Source organism: Choloepus didactylus, chromosome 8, assembly GCF_015220235.1.
Source record: "Choloepus didactylus isolate mChoDid1 chromosome 8, mChoDid1.pri, whole genome shotgun sequence".
Classification (NCBI taxonomy): Eukaryota; Metazoa; Chordata; class Mammalia; order Pilosa; family Megalonychidae; genus Choloepus; species Choloepus didactylus.
In genome coordinates this window covers 59,139,650-59,161,593 of record NC_051314.1, presented here as the reverse complement: position 1 = coordinate 59,161,593, position 21,944 = coordinate 59,139,650, and the positions used below count along the sequence as shown (strand labels likewise).

Below are 21,944 nucleotides of genomic sequence, written 5' to 3'. Positions count from 1 at the left end.
CCAAATTTAAACAAGGCTAATCTTGTTCTAATTTTGTTTGTATGAACCCTTATCTTGGTACTTAGAGACAGCAAATGTTAATTTCTGGTTGTTTCTTCAGTATATGTTCTTCCTCATCCCTCATAAACTGCAGTCATCATTATTATTATTGTTTTTTAATTTTTATTTTGGAACAATTTCAAACATATAGGATGTTGCAAATACAATACAAACCCCATACAGAGAACTCCAAGACCTCCCTACCCCCAGATACCTGTATCTACCAATTTTACATTTTGCTACCTTTGCAGTACCTTTCTTTCTCTTTCCTTCCTTCCTTCCTCCTTCCTTCCTTCTTTCCTCCGTCTCTCCCCCTTCTTTCAACTACATCTATTATCTTTCTATCAGTTATCTATCTACCCATTTATCATCTTCTGAACATTTGAGAGCGAGTTACATATATTGTACTCCTTGAACTCATGTCAGTTCCATGTACATTTCCTACAAACAAGGATATTCACTTATGTCATTAACTTAACTGCAGTTAATTCAAGAAAATTAATATGGACATAAAGCTTAAATTCTATATTCTAATTTTTCCTTATGCCCCCTTTGAGCTTTTCTCCTCCATTCTTAGATCTACTCCAGTATCACATATTGCATTGATTATCATTAACTCTTAATTAACTTTTTTTTAAATTAACTATATAAAAATTTTTTTAAAAAAGATATACAATAAAAAAACATTTGAAACAAACCATAACAAGGGAGTAAGAAAAAGACAACTAATCTAAAATAACTACTTTACTTCTAACATGTTCCTACTCTACCCCAGGAAAATAACCTAATATAGCAACATTTCTGTGAACTTGTTCCTACCATACCCATCAGAAATTAACAAACCATAGTCATTCCTGGGCATTCCCAGAATGTTAAATTTACCCACAATAACTTACTGTTCTTATTGGGTTATCATTCCCCCTTCATTAATTGCTCTCTATTGCTAGTTCCCCTACATTCTACATTAAAAACCATTTATTTTAGGAGTGTGTTGTTTAACCTCCAGGTGTTTGTGAATTTTCTAAGTCTCTGATGGTTATTGACTTCTAATTGTATACCATTGTGGTCAGAGAATGTGCTTTGAATAATTTCAATTTTTTTAAATTTATTGAGGCTTGTTTTATGTCCCAGAATATGGTCTATTCCGGAGAAAGTTCCATGATCACTAGAAAAGAATGTGTATCCTGGTGATTTGGGATGTGATGTTCTATATATGTCTGTTAAATCAAATTCATTTATCAGATTGTTCAGGTTTTCAGTTTCCTTATTGGTCTTCTGTCTGGTTGATCTATCTATAGGAGAGAGTGATGTGTTGAAGTCTCCCAGAATTATTGTGGAAACATCCATTGCTTCCTTTAGTTTTGCCAGTGTTTGTTTCAAGTATTTTGTGGCACCATGATTGGGTGCAGAAACATTTATGATTGTTATTTCTTCTTGTTGAATTGTCCCTTTTATTAGTATGTAGTGGCCTTCTTTGTCTCTCATAACGTCCTTGCTTTTAAAGTCTATTTTATCTGAGATTAATATTGCTACTCCTGCTTTCTTTTGGCTGTAGCTTGCATGAAATATTTTTTCCATCCTTTCACTTTCAATTTCTTTTTGTCCCTGTGTCTAAGATGAGTCTCTTGTATGCAAGATATTGATGGTTCATATTTTTGATCTGTTCTGCCAATCTATATCTTTTAATTGGGGAGTTTAATCCATTTACATTCAATGCTATTACTGTGAAGGCATTTCTTGAATCAGCCATCCTATCCTTTGGCTTATGTTTGTCAGATATATTTTTTCCCTTTCTCTCTTATTGTCCTTTAATGAACCAATATTGAATCTCTTTAGTACTGAACCTTTCTCCATATCTCTCTCTCCTTTCCTTGTTTCTCTGTTGGTAGGGCTCCCTGTAGTATCTGAAGTAGGGCAGGACTTTTATTAGCAAAATGTCTCAACATTTGTTTGTCTGTGAAAAATTTAAGCTCTCTCTCAAATTTGAAGGAGAGCTTTTCTAGATAAAGTATTCTTGGTTGGAAATTTTTCTCTCTCAGAATTTTAAATATGACATGCCACTGCCTTCTTGCCTCCATGGTGGCCACTGAGTAGTCACTACTTAGTCTTATGTTGTTTCCTTTGTATGTGGTGAATTGCTTTTCTCTTGCTGCTTTCAGAACTTGCTCCTTCTTTTCAGTATTTGACAATCTTATCAGAATATGTCTTGGAGTGGGTTTATTTGGATTTATTCTATTTGGAGTTTGCTGGGTATTTATGCTTTGTGTATTTATATTGTGTAGAAGGTTTGGGAAGTTTTCCCCAACAATTTCTTTGAATACTCTTTCTAGACCTTTACCCTTCTCTTCCCCTTCTGGGATACCAATGAGTCTTATATTTGGACATTTTATTTTATCTATCATATCCCTGAGATCCATTTTGATTTTTTTGATTTTTTCCCCCATTCTTTCTTTTGTTCTTTCATTTTCCATTCTGTGGTCCTTGAGATCACTGATTCATTATTCAGCTTCCTCTAGTCTTGTACTATGAGTATCCAGAATCTTTTTAATTTGGTCAACAGTTTCTTTTATTTCCATAAGATCATCTATTTTTTTATTTACTCTTGCAATTTCTTCTTTGTGCTCTTCTAGGGTCTTCTTCATGTCCTTTATATGCTGTGCCATGCTCTTCTTCATGTCCTTTATATCCTGTGCCATGCTCTCATTGTTTGTCTTTAGTTCTTTGATTAATTGCTCCAAGTACTGTGTCTTCTCTGATCTTTTGATTTGGGTGTTTGAGTTTGGGTTATCTGTGTCACCTGGTTTTATCATATGCTTTAAAATTTTCTGTTATTTTTGGCCTCTTGGCATTTGCTTTACTTGATAGGGTTCTTTTAGGGTACGTAGGATTATTCAAAGACGAATCTCTAATTTGTCAGATCTACAGCTTGGTGGAGTACACTTTCTCTAACTAACCAGCAGATGGCATCCACGAGTCACCTATTCCCCTCAAGTCAGTTCTCTCCAACTTTGTCTTTGTGGTGTGTTGGGGTCTGATTCTTGTGGGGTCCAATTGGTGCACCAAGTTTGGGTGTGTTTTTGGTGCTGTCCACCCTGAATGTGAGGCATGTGTGTGAGCGGTTAGGGAGGGAGGGCAGCTTTAATAATCAAACCTCCCAGGTGTTCCTGGAGATTTAAGGCTGTTGCAAGAGTCTAAAACTTCATTTCAGTCTCGCCACAGATTGTCTCTGGCGCTGACCCACAAGTCTTTGGTATTGGCATATGGTCCCTGGGATTTCCAAGGGGGTCTCTTCCAAGCTGTGCCCTTCTAGGACCTCTGCCATGGCTGCCTGACACCCCCTCAACACCCAGGCCCTGCCTGATATGCCTAGGGGTGTGTGCTAGTCTGTTAGGTGGCTCTGGATCCTCCTAGAACTATTGTTATTTTTAATAAAAGTAATTTGGGGTAGTAGGAACCACATTTGAGCCTGAACTTTAAACTGAAGAATATTTTGGAAAAACATTCTGATAAATGTAAAGGGTTGAGTGGTTGGGAGGTTTGAGAACCTGCTCTTGTTTTTGTCCTCCTTCCCCCTTTCCCTAACTCAGTAGGTCCTCCTAAACAATCCCAGCTTGTTAAAGGGTTTTGCAGCTCTAATAACCCTGAGTGGCATTTTGCTGCATGTGCTTGGGGTCCTGGGGTGACTACCTGTTATAGGCTGGACTACACAGATTGTAGGGACAGAGTTCCTAGATTTATGTGTCCATATTTGGATTTCCATGTGTTGTGCATGTATATTTGCTAACTGCAGGGACAGAATTCTGGTGAAAGGCTAGGCAGGTTGGGCAGTGGGGACATGCTGCTGGAAGTGGTTTCACATGCCATCAGAGGTTTTCTCACCCTTTATTTCACTTTCAGAATATGTATCTTAACCAAAGGCTAACTTCAGATTCTAGTCCCTCACGCTGTAGTCTGCAAAATAACCTGCCCATCTTTCCCTCCTTCTCCTAGTCCCAGGTTGCATCAGGAGTTATGTTCCCTGCCCACAGCTGCTGGCTGCTGTTAGAACATCATTTCCTCCTCACCTTTCTTTTTGTCAGGGAATCTGCAGATTCTGTCTGAGTGACAAGGCTCAGTTCAAGTTGTGCCTCCTCCAGGAAGCTCTCCCTGACCATTCCAGTCCAGGATAACCGCTCCATATTCTAAACCAGGGGGCAGCACACTCACTACTGCTCATGGGCCAAATCTGGCCCTTGGCCTGTTTCTATAGCTCTTTCAGTTCATGTTGTCTGTGGTTGCTTTTGAGCTGTGATAGCAGAGTTGAGGAGTTGCAATAGACACTGTATATCTGACAAGCCTAAAATGTTTACTATCTGGTGCTTTACAGAAAAAGCCCATGGACCCCTGTTCTAAACTGGGAGAGAGGATTTACTGTGTGCACCTCTCAGTGTGCAATAAATAAATGCTCCTATTTTGTTGTTTGCAAAACTCTTACTTTTAAATTCAGCATAGTTTTTTAGTGTTTCCCAGACATTTTGGGCACTGAACAAATAATCTCAAAATTACACTTGGAGATTGGGGTGAGTCTGGGCAAGGGACCAAGAGCACCCACAACGCAATTTTATTTTCAAGAGACAACATCCATTTATTACTGTTGTCAGGTGATTGCGGAAAAGGTTCTCAGAGCACAGCTTTGTACCTAAACCAGTTTCTTCCAATTCAGAATCTTACTTGTCACCGGTCTTTGTTTAAGAATATAAATCTTAGCAAATTTCTGTAAGGATTTTTAAAGATATAACAGTTTAATCAAATCATTTATATGGAAGTCCTATAGACACACACAAAATTAGAAGATTAGTATTTTACTTTGCAAAATAAACCCAATTGGCTTCTGTTAAATGCTCAGGTGGCCTCATTTAGAAAAATCTCACTTGTGATAGGCATTAAAGTGAGAATATACTTAACTCAGTGAAGCCAAAGCTAGATTTATTCATTTGTTTTCTCTCCCATCTAGTGGTCAGCCCATTCCCAGGGTGCAGTACACGGAGGAAGAGACTAAAACTTGGGGCGTTGTATTCCGGGAGCTCTCCAAACTCTATCCCACTCATGCTTGCCGGGAGTATTTGAAAAACTTCCCTCTGCTGACAAAATACTGCGGCTACAGGGAGGACAATGTGCCTCAACTCGAAGATGTTTCCATGTTTCTGAAAGGTAAGGTATTAGTTTCACGTCTGCTAAAACAAATACCGTACAATGGGCTGGCTTAACAATAGGAATTCATTGGTTCAAGGTTTCAGAGGCTAGAAGGCTTGCTTCCTCCCAGGCTTGGTATCTTCTGGCTGGCTGGCAATCTTTGGGGTTCCTTTGCTTTTCTGGTACTGCTCCCGATGGATTTCTCCTTCCATGTCCAATTTCCTTTTTCTGACAAGCACTTCAGCAATATTGGATGAAGGCCCACCCTCATTCAGTTTGGTCATGTGTTAACTAATAACATCTTCAAAGATCCTGTTTACAAATGGGTTCACCCCCATGGGACCAAGGGTTGGGACCTGAATGTGCCTTTTGTGGGGGACGTGATTCGATTCCCCACATAAGGCTTCGCACAGGCTGTCTTTTCCTACCAGCATCCTCATTTGCCTTTTTCCAAAAATGAAAGTGGCTTATTTTCCTAGTCAAAAGTGATTTAAAAAGAGGGGCACTGAACCAACAATTACCTGTGACTACCCGCAGGGAGCAGAGGCAGGAACTCTGGGCAGGGGAGGTTGACTCAGCTGTTTATGTGGCTCAGTGACTTGGTGGGGTCTCTTTGTGGTAGGCTGTTGTAAATTCCCTAAAAGATACTTGCAAGTTGTTCTGCTTTGAGCTTTCTCTGAGCCAGGAACTACTCTGCTGGGGCTGCCTAGGTATGGAATTACCTTAAACATGTCCTTTTCGTTGCTGCTTTGTTAAAAAAATATAAACTGGATGAAGAAAAATCATGAATTAAAGTTGAACACTGGGGACTTTGCTCTGGGGAAAGTCAGTCAATCAATCAATCAGTCAATCAATATTTTAAAGCATAAATTGCATGCTGGGGGCTGTACTCACTGCTGATGTTACAGTAGTGAACAGGATCAAGCATACAGACACCTCAAGTTCATGTTCTCTGTGTGGTCCCCCTCCTCACTGGCCCTCCTGGCACAGTAACTAGGAAGACAGGATTCTTGGTGTGTGGGGTTTAGGGTGCACTGGGAGGCAATGTTTCATGGTGACCCCACTTCCTCCTCTGTTCTTTTTTTTTTTTTTTTTTTAATTTTTATTGAGATTGTTCACATACCATACAATTATCCAAAGATTCAAAGTGTCCTCCTCTGTTCTTAACTGTGGTCAAATCCTCAGTTCTCTGCTCAGTTCTTTCTCTTCCCCACTTGAGAATACAACAGTTCTAAAAGAAAAAACATCATCATTGCCTGCCTCTTCTCCTGGAACTCACTTCCTCTCCTACCTTCCCTGTTTCTATCAGTGATATGTTATTTTCTAGACTCATCAGACTTGGTTCTAAGACCCTTTCTCTTGGATTCCCACCTTCCCAACACCCTGATATCCGATCAGTCTTTGTATTTGTTTTCTATTGCTGCTCTAACAAATTACCACAAATGTAGTGGCTCAAAACAACACAATTTTATTATCTTATAGTTCTGGACATCAGAAGTCTAAAATCAAGGTGTCAGCAGGGTTGTGTTCCTCCTGGAGGCTTCAGGGGAGTTTCTGTTTCCTTGCTTTTCAACTTCCGCAGGTTGCCTGCATTCCTTGTTTTATGGCCTGTTCCTGACATCATCCCAATCTCCTGCTTCTGTTGCCACATCTCCTTCTCTGATGTTGACCCTTCTGCTTTCCACTTAAAAGGACCCTTGTGATTACACTGGGCCCATTTGGATAATCCAGGATGATCTCCCCATCTCAAGATCCTTAATTCAATCACACCTGCAAAGTCCCTTTTGCTATATAAGGTAACATAGTCACAGGTTCTGGCGATTAGGGTGTGGACCTCTTAGGATGTGGGAGCATTATTTAGCCTGTCATTAGTCTTGTCACTTCTGGCATCATTACCCATTGTGAATCTGCTCTTTTCTTTCCACTGACACCACCCAAGTTGAGGTCCCTATCATTTTATAACCTTGATTCTTGTTTTTTCTTTCCTCTCTTGCCTACTGCTTTCAGATAAAGCCTCCTAAAATATTACTTTCTTTCTAGCGTCTTTGCTCAGAAACTATCAGTGACTCCCTATTACTTTTACAGGGGTCAGCAAACATCGTCTGCAAAGGGCCAGAAAGTAAATATGTTAGGTTTTGCAGGCCAAGAGGCAATACTGAGACTATTATATAGGTACTTATATAACTATTTAAAATGTGACTATTTAAAACACTTACTTAGCTCATGGAGCATACAAAAACAGGCAGTGAGCCAGATTTGACATGCAGGCCATAATTTGCTAACCCTTGGTTTATAAGATCAGGTCTGAGCTGCTGATTGTGAACTCCAGGCCCTGACCCAGCTTTTTAAATTTGTCCCCTACTAAATTCCCCTGCAAAGCCTCTGCTCTAGCTATGGGTTCTCCATACCTTTGCTTAGGCTCTGCCTCTTGCTAGGAAAGTCATCTCTTCTCCACCTACTCAGTTCTACCTATATTGCAAGATTCAGAGCAAGCCCTGCTTTCTCTACAAATCCTGATCATTCCAGCCAGCATGATATCTCCCCTCTCTGATTTCCTTACATATCCTTTACAGCTAGTCCACTGAGAATACATGCAGCGCTAAGGGTATTCCTATGGTGGAAGATCCCAAGCGTGAACATCATCCACTATATTTGTTATTGAGAAAAAGAGATTGAGAACCATTGATTGGAATCATTTAATTAGCACCTGATTACATAATGCCTTATTCTGTTGTTTAACTACCTTATATCTTCCTTCATGGCCCAGACATGTCATGTCCTTTTTTATTCTCTGCTGAGTTACCATGGCTTGCTTGCTCATATATGAGAATTACATTTTACTGTATTGTTTCTCAAACCTCAGTAAACAATGTACCATCTCATAATTTTTGCCATATGTGTCTCTCAACTTTAACATTATTTACTTAATATTTATGAGAGGCAGATGGTATAGTGGTTGGAAGCGTGGATCCTGGGTGCAGAAGGCTTGGGTTTGAGTCCCCCCTTTGCCTCCGACTAACTGTCTGGCCTTAAATGAGTTACCTTAACCTTTCTTTGCCTCAGTTTCCTCTTCTATAAATGGAGATAATCATCATCCTACTACACAGGGTGGTTGTGAGAGGAAACTAATTTGTAGACCTTAAAGTCTTAAGGTTATCGTCTGATACATGAAGCATAGTTGAGTCTTTGCTATTATTATTTTTTGCAACCCTTGGTAAACTGGATGCTGGGAGCTCAGTTTGCATCACTTATTGGCGTACGGCAAGCACAATGTAAATAATCTATTATATTTTGAATTGACTCACTTTAAAACACTTAATTTATTTAAAAAGGAAACTTTTTAAGCAATAGTATCTATACATTCAAAGTTCTTGATGTGATGGTGTGATAGTTTGAAGCAGAATGGACTCCAGAAGATCATATTCTTAAAGCTAATCCATTCCTGTAAGTGTAAACCTTTTGTGGATGGGACCTTCTGATTAGGTTATCTCAGCTGGGGCAAGCCCCAGGTGGGTCTTAATCCTGTTACTGGAATCCTTTATAAGAGTATGAAACTCAGAGAAAGACACAAGAAAAAGACCTACGCTCAGAGAGAAAGCCACAGAAACAGAGAGGAAACCACTGAAGCCAGAAGCTGGAAGCAGTGAAACCCAGAAGAGAAGGGAGAGACCAGCAGATGCCTTCACGTACTTTGCCATGTGACAGAGGAGCCCAGGATCACCGGCAGCCTGTCTCTTCAGGAGAAGGTATTGCCTTGATGAAGCCTTGATTTGGACATTTTTTTTGGCTTCAGAACTGTAAGCTTGTAAACTAATAAATTCCCATTGTTGAAAGCCAGCCCATTTCTGGTATATTGCATTTTGGCAGCTTTAACAAACTAAAACAGATTTTTACATTTTTTTTTCTAATTCACATAAAAATAAAATATGTAGCCATTAAAGTAAAAAATGTTCCTTTGTCTATTGCTGCAAATGTCCTGCATGCCCTGGTGGGATAAAAAAGAAGAAAATATTGTTATCTTTTTAAAATTCAGTGGGGAACCATCCAACTTGAAGGCTTTTGAGATGAGCATGATGCTGCTGCAATTTGGGTCTGTGAAGTCAGGGGATCAGGGTTATTTCCATGTGGGTACCAGAGAGCTTGAGATGGACTTGTTTTATAAGTTTAATTGGTTCTTGCCTTTTAAACTATTTCTAACAATCCTGAGGTGCTCTCCTAATGAGTGGAGGTTTTTGGACTGGGAGGCTTTACAATGCTGGCCTTGGGGACAAGAATAGCCCTCCTGGTGTAAGTTTTCCAAGTCTGCATGAGAAGGAAGACTTAGATGGCCCTTACCCACCTTGCATTAGTGGTGTAGGGTGAGTTCATAGATTTTATTGTATCCTGTTTTCTTTCCTCCTACTATAAAGCAACAGAGCATGCAGAGCTTTGGTCTCCCTCCCTGAATTGCAGTAATTAATAAGATTGTTTTCAAAATATCATAGAAAACAACAATAGAGGATGAAGGGGTTAGGTGGTATTGACAATAGAAAGCTGCAGTGTGAACTGATTCCAAGAAGCTACTGAAGGGGGTGCATAGCTCTGTGTTACTGAAGACATAAACACAGAATGGACTCTTAAGTGTGCCTTTTTGAAAGATGCTGGGTAATGCGTGGGAAGCATCATTTTTGACTGAAATCTTCTCCTGTGGTATTTGAGGCTTCTTATCCTAATTCGGCTTCTGAATTTATGCACTTAAATATTTTTTTTTTCACTTTTCTTTCCACTTCCTGTTCCCTTGGAAACCATCATTCATGAATGCATTTTAGTAATCAGAAGCCCCAAACATGCTAGCTGCTCGCAGTATGTGTCAATCAATTGTCAAGAATTTTAGTACCTTGATTACTTTGTTTCTAGAACTTCCTTATAAATAATAGGATTCCTGCTTGGGCCCTCAAGTGCTGTCAGGTTAATATATATAATTTAATTGAAGTAACATATATATAACTTAAAATCATAAAATTTCCCATGGGTTAATTTTTTTAAAAAATTTTTATTGTGGTAACATGTACAACTCAAAATTTCCCATTTAATCGCTTTCAAGTGTACAATTCTGCGGTGATTTATTCACGATATGTGCCACCATCACCACCATCGATTACCAAAACTTTTTCATCACCTCAAACAAAAACTCTGTACCCAATAAACATTAACTCCCCATTCCCACCACTTCTTACCCACTGATCCTGGTGCCTGGAAATCTGAAATCTACTTTCTCTCTATGAATTTGGTTATTCTAGATATGTCCTATAAATGAAATCATACAATATTTGTCCTTTCATGCCTGGCTTATTCACTTACTGAACCTGATGTCTTCAAAGTCCATCCATGTAGTAACATTATCAAAACTTCATTCCTTTTCACTGCTGAATAATATTCCATTATTTGTACATAGTACATTTGGTTTACCCATTCAGCTGTTGATGGGCACTTGGGTTGCTTCCACCTTTTGACTGTTATGACCAATGCTGCTTGAACATTGACGTACAAATATCTGTTCAATTCCCTATTGTTAATTCTTTGGGGTATATACCTAGAAGTGAAATTCCTAGGTCATATGGTAATTCTATTTCCAACTTCCTGAGGAACCACCAGATTGTTTCCCATCATGGCTGCGCTGTTTTACATTCCCATGGATTAATGTTTAATTGGCTCTTTCTGTTGCCTCTTTAGAAAGGTCCGGCTTCACAGTGAGGCCAGTGGCTGGATACCTGAGTCCACGAGACTTTCTGGCAGGACTGGCTTACAGAGTGTTCCACTGCACTCAGTACATCCGGCATGGCTCTGACCCGCTCTACACCCCAGAACCGTGAGTACTCACATTCCAAGCCTGGGCTGGACAGAGACCATTGCACTGTGAAGTGGTCAATGCTGACATTGCCTGAAAATGACTCAAGGCTTTCTTTTGCTTTCAATTTGAGATTCATCTGCTTAGCCAGTGAGAGCCACAGCACTCACTTCAAAGAATGAAGGGCTGATTGAAAACCTCCAGCAACTCTTAGCTACTGCAGTGCAATGATCAGAGTCTTCAGCCAGGTTCCTCAGGGCCTCTGACATCCCAGCTCCAGCTTGTCTCTCTAACTTTATCTCCAACACAGCCCTTCAACTTTGGCCAAGCTCTTGATGTCTTTGTGCCCTAAATCATGTGTAATTTTTATCAAGCCATGATCCTTATAGACCAGGTTTAGAACAATGTTGCATTAACAGAAGCAGGGCTCACCCGAAATTCCAATAATAAAGATAACCATAGTGAACTCACATTGAGCAATGAGTACTTGCCAGGTGCTGCTGATCAACTCATTTAATCCTCACAACAACCTTGTGGTAGGTTTTGTTAGCTCAAATTTCTCATGAGGAAAGAAAGGCACAGCGAGGCTTCCGTGCTTCTCATTCATTGAAGAGGTTCACCTTCACGCTCCTTAGCAGCTCTACCACTAATCTCCTCTCCTTTTGCCCTTAATCACTCCCAAAGTCAGAACTCTGTGCAGTGCTCTTCCTGCCATCTTAGTTTCTTGGACTCATCTCCTGCCCTGCACATCATTTCCAGATATATATAAGGTTTCTGACTCTTTGGCTTTGTCCTCTTTCCTTGACAGAATTGGGGCTTTTATTCTTTCTCTCCTGGGCGGTGGGTGGACTAAGAGTGGGGAGAGAAGCTCAGCAACAATGCTGTCCTGCTCGATCATGGGAGGGGAGAAGGTGGTAAGCTGTGAGCCCGAAGTGTTGGTAATTTGGCCCCATCACATGTGGATTGTACAGTCTCCCTGTGTGAAATGTCCTGGCCCCTTTGTATCTACTGAGTCTTCCTCTGCCTTCAAGGCTGACACAGTTTACATCTCAAACATTCTCTTACCATCCTGGATACAGTCATTCCTTCCTCAGAAAATCTTTCACTTCCCTTATCATCCTTTGGCTCTGTGTATTTAATTAGGCTAGCTGTTAACATTTTAAACTTGTGTCTTACAACTTCTCTGACATCTTAAACTACTTGAGAGCAGTACTCCTTATTTTATATATATATTAAAAAATTTTTTTAAAGTTAACAATTATTTATTGGGAAACTACTATGTGCTTCGATTGTCCTGGAACCTGACAAAATGTCCCGGCCCTCCTGGACACATGGGGGAGATGACAGTTAGCATATAAATAGAGAGATTGGAAATACACTGTCAGTTGGCAATAAGTGCCATGAAGATATATAAAGCTGAGTGGGGAGATGGAGAGTGATGGATGCTGCCTTTTTGGATTGGGTTGTTAGGACAGCCTTTGAGGAGGTTTGAGCAGTGAACTCAATGTGAACATCTGGGGAAGGAGTGTTCCAGACAGAGAGGGGCCAGTGCAAACACCTGGAGCTGGAAGCGCTAGGTGAGCTGTCCTTGGGTCTTCTGAGATTAGGACTTAGCCCTAATTTTACACCAATTTGTTACCTACTGTTCTTCAGGCTGCTTGGCTTATCACTCTGCTTATGATGCTGCTTTACTTGAATAATCTCGTGATCAATAGGCTCCCATGGTCTTCACTTGGGGTTAGAGAATCTTCAAGGTTCAAGAAGTTAAATAGCTGACAGCAGCCATGATGGGCAGGGATTCTAGCCAATCTCCAAAGCCCCGGGGCACGGAGTCCGCTGATCAGGTGGGTTCTGCAGGGTCATTGCATTGTTCTCTGGCTCCTTTCAGCTTTCCTGAAAGTGTTTTCAGGGTACAGAAAGGTTGCTTATAGGACTTAAGACATTTGGAAAAGAAATGCTTCCTAGAGTGGAGTCAGTGCTCAAAGGAGCCCTGTCAAAGTTTGAAAAGCAATCTCTAAATCTAGCCCAGAGGATTTACAAATGGCTCTGTTTACAAATAGCAGGCATTTTGTTAGTTCCCTTTGAATAACTGGCCCTCCTGAGACCTGTGATAGCGTGCCAATAGGTATGCAGACAGAGAGAGAGGGCAAAGAAATGTGATTTTAGCCACAAAACTCAATAAAATTTGGGGATAATATGTTACATTTTTACCAAAGTACTTTCAGCCAATTCATTCAGCAAACATTTATCTGTGAGGGTAAGAGGGAGGTGCAGTGGAATCGAAGATGAATAAAATACAGTTGCTGCTTTTTAAAGTAGCTCACATTCTGGTAGGGGAGGTATAAATGTAACTAATTATGAAATAGTGTGGTTAGGGCTATAAGCAGGTGTGTGTGAAGTATCAGAAGAGCACAGAAGAGGGAATAGTCCCAGAAGTTTCTTCAGAGATGATATAAACTGAGCAGAGTCTGAAATGGCGAATAGGAATTTCATTTTTGGACAAAGCAGGGTGAGGAGGGGAGGGAAGGCTTTCTAAGCCAAGGAAACAGCATGTGTAAAGATGTGGAAACATGCCAAGAGGCTTTGAAGAGCAGGGGACGTTTGTCCAGAGTGGCTGGAATTCAGTATGTGTTAGTGCTGGAATGCATCTTTAGATTACACTGTGAATGGTCACTTGTCAGGCTAGGACATTTGGGATTGATTGTGCAGGCAAAAGGCAGCCATCTAAGGTTCCTAAGCATGATCAGACAAGTTTATTTGAGGAAGATGACTCAGGGTAGGGGCTGGGAAGCAGGAGACGCTAATAGTAGGAAAAACAGCCAGCGAGGGCACTTTCTCATGCAGGAAAATTGTAAGGTGTTGAACTAGAAAAAGTCAGGATAGGACAAAAGGGCACCTAATTTGCAAAACATTATAGAGATGGAATTAACGGTACTTGGTGACCATAATGGGGGTCAGGGGAGAGTCCCAGGGTATCAGTAAGGTTTTTAGATTGGGAAACTGAACCGATAGTTATTTCTAATCATGCTTGGGAATATTGGAGGAGGATCAGGCTGTGGAGGGAAGAGGAGGTTTTAGGTTTTGGGCATATTGTCTTTGAGGTGCCTGTGGGACCTCCAGATGGAGATTGTTATAGTTTGCTAATGCTGCCGGAATGCAAAACACCAGAGATGGATTGGCTTTTATAAAAGGGGGTTTATTTGGTTACACAGTTACAGTCTTAAGGCCATAAAGTGTCCAAGGTAACACATCAGCAATCAGGTACCTTCACTGGAGGATGGCCAATGGTGTCCAGAAAACCTCTGTTAGCTGGGAAGGCATGTGGCTGGTGTCGGCTCCAAAGTTCTGGTTTCAAAATGGCTTTCTCCCAGGATGTTCCTCTCTAGGCTGCAGTTCCTCAAAAATGTCACTCTTAGTTGAACTTGGGGTATTTGTCCTCTCTTAGCTTCTCTGGAGCAAGAGTCTGCTTTCAATGGCCATCTTCAAACTGTCTCTCATCTGCAGCTCCTGTGCTTTCTTCAAAGTGTCCCTCTTGGCTGTAGCAAGCTCGCTCCTTCTGTCTGATCTTATACAGTGTGCCAGTAATTTAATTCAGACCCACCCAGTGGGCGGGCCAACACCTCCATGGAAATTATCCAATCAGAGTCATCACCCACAGTTGGGTGGGGCACATCTCCATGGAAACACTCAAAGAATTTCAATCTAATTAACACTGATAGGTCTGCCCACACAAGATTACATCAAAGATAATGGTGTTTGGGGGACATAATGCATTCAAACTGGCACAGAGATGTTCCTGGTAGCTGGAAATATGGGTCAGGAGTTCAGAAGTGAATTTAAAGCTCTCACTGTAGATTTGAGTATTTTCTTCTACAACTGCACAGACAAGAGGAGACTAAGAAAAAGAATGAAAACTTGGAGTTTGCTAACATCCACTTACAAGTTCTTTCTCTTTTTGTCAGTTTTGTATAATTCATTTGCTTTTAAAATTTTTATTATTATTTCATGAATTGGCTATACACGTGAATGGTTCAGAAAGCTGGGTCCCTTTCCCTCCTCTGCCCCCTTGACACTCAGTTAGCCCTCCCCAAGGCAACCACTGCTGCCAGTTTCCATTGCATCCTTCCAGAAATACTCTATGCAGACAAAATTCTCTTTAAAGCTCCCTTCAATCCTGTATTGCAAAATCCTTCCTAGCCACATATTTCAAATCTTTTGGCCACTGTTCTATGAGTTGTTTCCTGCCCAAGCACTTTCACAGCCATTGTCTTTGCCATGAAATCCCATTTCCTCAATTGAAAACCAAAAAGAGGGTCTATTCTCCAATTTGCGAAGTTCAGCTTGGCTACCGTGCTTGGTACTTGTACTCTGCTTCCAAATAATTGCCTTCAACTGCTGAACTGTTTGTTGTAGTGGAGGCAGTGCTAAGGAGACAAAGGTGAGCCCTGCAGATGCAGGGAGAAATCAGAGTGGAAGCAACAAAAAGACTTTATCTGAAAAAGAATTTTAGTTTTGTTTTCAGTCTCAGTAGAATGCATTTTGGTATCACAGCTTTCAATATATGTTGGGTTTTGAGCATGCCTTTGGCTTGTTTTGACATTTTACATTTTAATGACTCAGTTTTCTGAACTTGGCCAGTTTATGGAACTTGAATTTAAGAAGTGATGGCAGGTTAGATTGGTTCCTTGGGAAAAGTTTTCTGACTTGGAAGACAGTAGAGAAAGTCCTGGCTACTCAGTGCCTCCTGATTTTCCTGGTGGGAGGAGCTGCTTTTCCACATGTTTTTCTTGGATTGAGAGGTCACTTATTCTGCTAGAAGCAGGGAGATCTGGTTGTGCTTTCTCCCTTTGAACAGTGCCTGAGGCAAGGATTTTGCATCTTGGTGTTGCATTGCTGCATGCTTTGATCAGCTGTGATCACAAGCAACTTTGTCTGTAATCAAATATTGAAGTTTGCAAATGATTTCCTTTAAAAAATATCAGTTAGGTCAAATTCAAGGTTATTCCAATAATAGCTTCCCTCTCACTCATGTACTGGAATGAGAGGGAAAGATGAAGAGTACAGAGCATCACCTGGCATGTGTATGGTGATAGAACCAAAAATTGCAAAGTCCTAAAATCTCCCTGCTCTCCTCTTCGTTTCTGTGGGAAGTTCATTGTGGGCTATGTCATGTTGTGCCGTCTGGCCACATCATCTTGTTCTAGAACAGGGTTTCTCAACCTTGGCACTGTTGACATTTTGAGCCAGATAATTCCTTGTTGTGGGGAGCTCTCCTGTATGTTGCAAAATGTTTAGCAGCATCCCAGGCCTCTACCCATTAGCTGCCAGAAATACTCTTCCACCCCTGTCACTTGTGACTGTCAAAAATGTCTCCAGCCATTGCCAAATATCCCCTGGGGAGCAACATTGCCCCCTGTTGACAACCGATGTTCTAGAAGAAGAAATCTGATAAATGATATTAACATTGATGCTCTGTCTACCAATTATTGTCCTCCTTTCCCTTAGAGACAATCTGTAGACTTTGATTTCTTTCTAAAACACAAATCTGAGTATAGTATTCCTTGTTTAACTTCTATCAGTTCCCTGTTATATATAGGAAAAAGGTATCTCATCTCATCAGACTTCATCTTCTGCCTCTCGTCTTGCCCTCGCCAAAACACTCCACTGCAGCTGTGTCCCTTTGCACAGCTATTTCCTTGTGCCTGGGATGCCCCTCTTGCTCTGGTGAAATCCTTTTAATTTTTTAGGACTATGCTAACTTGTGATCTTCTCTGCAAAGACTTTTCCAGACAGAGTTAGATATTCCTGTAGCACTTTGCTTAACTTCTATTTTACCACTTACAACGCTGCATGGCAATTCTTTGTTCATGCATCAGTCTTTTTCATAAGACTGTAATCAACTCAAGGCCATGTTCTTTTCATTTTTGAATCCCCAGCATTTTGTATGGTTCCTGGTGCTTAGTAGGTATTAAATTAATGTTTACTGAATGGATGAATAAATGAAAGACTAATCCCCATCCTTCTCTTGGAAAAGCCCCTTCATGCTGGCATCTCCCTCCCTCCCTTCCTTCCTAGAGAAGCCTTAACCTGTCACCCTCAGTGACCTTTCTGCCTCTTAGTGAATCCTTACAGTGGAAGATGAATAGCTTGTGGTCAGGACATTATTGGGTGGGACTTGGGTGCTATGGTGGAGGTAGTTGATGCCTTTAGTTTATGCAAAGGGCTCAATGATTTTTAGAAAATTATTTTTAAAGTTGCCTTTTTTTCTACAGAGCATTGTTATATGGCCATGACATGTGCATCTCTACTTGGGGATTGGTTAGTGGTGTGGGGAGGGGGCCATTAATTACTTTTGGCATGGAAGGCTTTGTGGAAGATACCAGAATTTATGTTACCATTGAAGCAGAGAGGATGGGTAGAGTAGAATGAAGGATTTTTTAGGTGGGATGAATGGTTTCTGGATATAGGTGCAGGTATTTGAAGGCAAGGAGGCGGGAAGGGCTGTATGGACCAATCTTGGAAGTGTGCTTTATTTCTCAGCGGGTTGGTGTTAGGTGTTTCAAATGCATGAAATGTAAGTTCTGTGGGGTTAGTGACTGTATCTGTCTTAATGACTTGTGTCTTTCTAGTTTCTAGCACACAGCCTGGTATGTAGTAGATGCTCCATGAATTTTGGTTGAATAAATAAGTGATTGAAAGGACCTGGCAGTGATGGTCAGGGAATCAGACATAAGAAAAAGGGTCAGAACATGTAACGCCAGACCAGGTTTAAGCATCACTGTGAAGTGGGTGGTGGATTGTCAGTGGCCTCCATCTCCCTTTTTGGGACTTCATAGTGACCCCTGGCTGACATTGTGGCTATTTTCTTCAGATGCCCATTCCTTATTCTCCACACTAAAATGTGTGTGTCCTGTTTTCCTAAGGACTATTTTCCTAAGGACTATTGCTGCAGGCATCTGCCCTGGAGATTGAGGAAGTCAAGATGCCACAAGAGAGGGCTCTGACTCTTTTCAGTTGGCAAAAGAAGTACAGGAACAAGTAGATCCAGGCTGAGGTTGGAGTGGATGACCAAACCCTGGCACAGAAAGTGAAAACTCAGTCTAGGGTGGGCTGAGGCCACAAACAGTGCTGTTACCAGGAGGTGCCAGGTTTGAGATATACTGAGTCCTAGACCTAGTCTGCAGTCTGCAGAGAGAGGGAGCATAAAGAAGTGAATGGCGTGATTCTGGATGAAGTCTGGGTGCACTCTGTGTGGTAGAGGGCCTCTTAATGAAGGGCTAATTGCCCTGTATTGGTGAGTGTCCTCCCCTTGCCCTTAACAGCTTCCTTTGGATTTCAGGGGCTGATGCTGGTCACCCTTCCATGAATAGGGCATTTTTACATGTTAGGGGTCTTCAGGCAAAATCATGTTGTTTAATGGTGGAATTTTAGAAACCAATCAAAATTACAAGGACAGGTCATTTGAACAGCATAGACTTCTCTTCAAATCACACCCAGTAAGGGGCAACCTCTTCTGCTCATCTATTTTGTTTTTGGGATAAAGAGAGTCTCAGAATAATAAGAAAAAAAGATTATTCACTGTGAAGCTGAAGAATAAGAGCTGGAAAATAATGTGAAGATTGCCCCTACTCTACTTATTAAAATGAGAGAGAGAGAGGGATGCAGGGAGGGAGGGGTTGAGTAAGAGAAAGAGAGAAACCCAACTACTTCACACGGTGCTAAAAGAAATGTAGTTTATTTATTTATATTTCACTTTGGGTAAATAATTAACCAAAAAAAAAGCTCATGGCCCCACCTTTAAAAAGAATGACACTCTGTGACATATTCCTAATTACCTTTGAACTATTTTAAATGTTACATTAAGGAGGAAGCCTTGAGATTGACAAGTTCTGCCAAGCATTGGTGAGGTCCTTAAAAGCTGTTAGGTGGGTGGGTGTGTTGGTGGGTGTCTGATGTGGGTCAGTGTTCTTCCTGTAAGAGATGTAATTTGGAGGGATCTTTCCCTCACTCTCCGGTCTGTCTTGGCCCCACCTGGTGTCTGATCTTGGGCTTCTGGTTCTCAGATGGATGCTTTGGATTTTCAGATGTGGTCTTCATCCCCCTCCCCATATCTCTGCTCTATCTCATTTGGCTTTTCTTCCCTGGGCACTTCCTTTTAGGAGACTGTGGTCTCTAATCTTCATAGTTCCCACAGACTCTTTTAATGTGTTTTGTGCAAGGTGAATGTTTGTTGCATGCTAATTGAATTTGCACATGCACATGTGTATACGGTTTGTAAGTTTTTCTGTGGTCCCTGTGGCCAGTAGTACCTCAGATGTACAGAGCTCTCTATTAAGGAATACAGTTGGATAATACCATATTCTCTCATGGCCAAACTTCATGCTTTCCTTTGAAAGCTGCAGGGACTCACTGGGGTCTTGCAAATGAAGGAGGCTAGGGGAAGACGACCGAATTTTCTAAGGGTTTGCTTCTATATATGTAGAACAATCTGGTCTTATCTTTTTCAATATAGGCCAAAATCATCCTAGTCCAGATTTCTAGATGGAGACCAGAAGTAGCCAGTTGCCTCATGCTTCTGTACCAGGTATCCTTTGAAACATGAAACATTACCAAGAGAAATGTTGAAATTCTCATCTCTAGTATGCCCCACCCCCACCTCCATCCCCTGTCCATTGTTAAAGGAGAAGCAATTGGAAATTTTAAATATAAATGTATATCCATCAACATCATTCTTTGAGGTCAAGCCAGTAAGATATCTGTTGTTTCAAAAAAGCTATTACCAAAGTAATAAAGCAATTTTGCACTGGAAATTCCTTTTTTAAAAATATCTGAATGAAAATATTTAAAAATATTCATTCTATTTTATGTTTCAGATGTTGTGCTTCCATAGTAGTACAAAAATATATTTGGCACAGTGTGGTGTAAGCTTATTCAGTCAAGTAGTTCCCCAGATTCAGGGTTGTGTTGGAATGATTTATCATTCAGCACATACTAATATAGGCATATCTTCTTATGCTGTCTCCTGGTGGTGTCACTTTTCAAATCAAAGAGCAGACTTTCACCATTAGGAAATAATTCATGATGTCACTGGCTAATATTGCAATATTTATTGCTATTACACAGCTAAACGCATTTGCATTAAGAAAAATCTTTTTTGTTGCAGTTGAGCATTTTAGTGGCAATTAATGTTATTTTTAAATATAACTGTTTTAAAGTTTAAAAAAGCTTTTGCAGTCAGGTGATTTTTCTTGTAATTGCTGTTGTGTTTCAACTTTACAAGAAAAATAAAAGTGAAATATTTCTGACAATATTGTTCATCAGTTTCTAAGTAAATGAATTTTATGCTTAGTCCTTGCTTATTAGGACAGAGCCCTCTCTAAAACTGGCAGAAGATGCCATTTATTTCCTTTTCTTGGGGCTCAGGCATTAATTCTCATTTGTTAAGTGATAATATCAGTAGGTAAAGATATAGACTTCCAAATTTATAAGAAAGGTTGGCTGATCTTCTCTTGATTGAACAGATGCCTCTTATAGGTTTATAATGAGAGGAAAAAACATGATCTTTTCTTTCCCAACCTTTTCTTCTTGGCTTCCATCTGAGATATTCTGGGTCTGTGAACTTGTCTGACTCAAGCCCTGGACATCGTGGGTGTTTTCTTAATATTAGGCCTTTCTAAAGTCAAGTCTGGGCAGAATATAACTGCCGAGCAGAGAAGATAAACCAGAGATTTATAGAGGTTAAACTTCTTTCCAATGAGCTCTGTTTAGCTTAAACTTGTTCTTTCCCAAAGGGGACACCTGAGCTTGGAGCCAAGCTTCCTGCCCAGCCAACTGGCTTCCTCTGCAGCACTGTTACCATTTTTGCTGCTCAGGATGGCAGAGCGGCATTACTACCAGCGATTTCCAGAAAATGGCATGTTCTCAGAAAGCTGATCCCGACTGGCCTCCATTTCCTGCTTTTTAACTGACAGCTCTTACTCTCATCTTAGCAGCCATCTTCTCCCTTAGGAATCTCTTGGTCGAGCTATACCCAGGGTCAGTTAAGAATTTAGAGACCCCAAGACCTGAAAATATTATCATCCCTTCCATCCCCCAATATAGATATGGGTAATTTCAACAACAACAGCAATAATAATATTTTTCACTATTAATGGTAAATATGTATATATTGACTCTTTTTTTTTATTGAGATTGTTCAGATACCATACAACTATCCAAAGTCCAAAGTGCATAATCAATTGCCCACAGCACCACCATACAGCTGTGCATCCATCAACACAATTATTTTTTTTTAAATTTTTAGAACATTTTCACTACTCCAGAAAAGAAACATAGACAAAAAAAGGAAACTCACATCCTCCCATACCCCTACCCCCCCCCCCATTATTGATTCATAGTTTTGGTATAGTACATTTGTTACTGTTGATGGAAGAATGTTAAAATACTACTAACTGTAGTATATAGTTTGCAATAGGTACATATTTTTTCCCTATATGCCTCTCTATTATTAACCTCTAGTTATAGTGGCATACATTTGTTCTAGTTCGTGAGAGAGATTTCTAATATTTGTATAGTTAATCACAGACATTGTCCACCACAAGATTCACTGTTTTGTACATTTCCATCTTTTAACCTCCAATTTCCCTTCTGGTAACATGCATGACTCTGAGCTTACCCTTTCCACCACCTTCACACACCTTTTAGTACTGTTAGTTATTCTCATTACATACTACCATCACCCCTGTCCATTTCCAAACATTTAAATTCACACTAGTTGAACATTCTGCTCATAATAAGCAACCACTCCCCATTCTTTAGCCTCATTCTATATCCTGGTAACTTATATTTCATGTCTATGAGTTTACATATTATAATTAGTTCATATCAGTGAGACTCTGCAATATTT

At 40.5% G+C, this 21,944-nt stretch overlaps 1 protein-coding gene across 1 annotated transcript in view; it reads left to right on the top strand.

Moving 5' to 3' along the window:
- The window catches only part of TPH2 (tryptophan hydroxylase 2), a 101,529-nt gene that overhangs the window by 27,069 nt on the left and 52,516 nt on the right, over positions 1–21,944 (top strand). The window contains exons 6-7 of the mRNA XM_037846766.1: positions 5,033–5,229; positions 10,924–11,059. Coding sequence (XP_037702694.1) covers positions 5,033–5,229; positions 10,924–11,059 — 333 coding nt within the window. The remainder of the gene's footprint in view (positions 1–5,032; positions 5,230–10,923; positions 11,060–21,944) is intronic.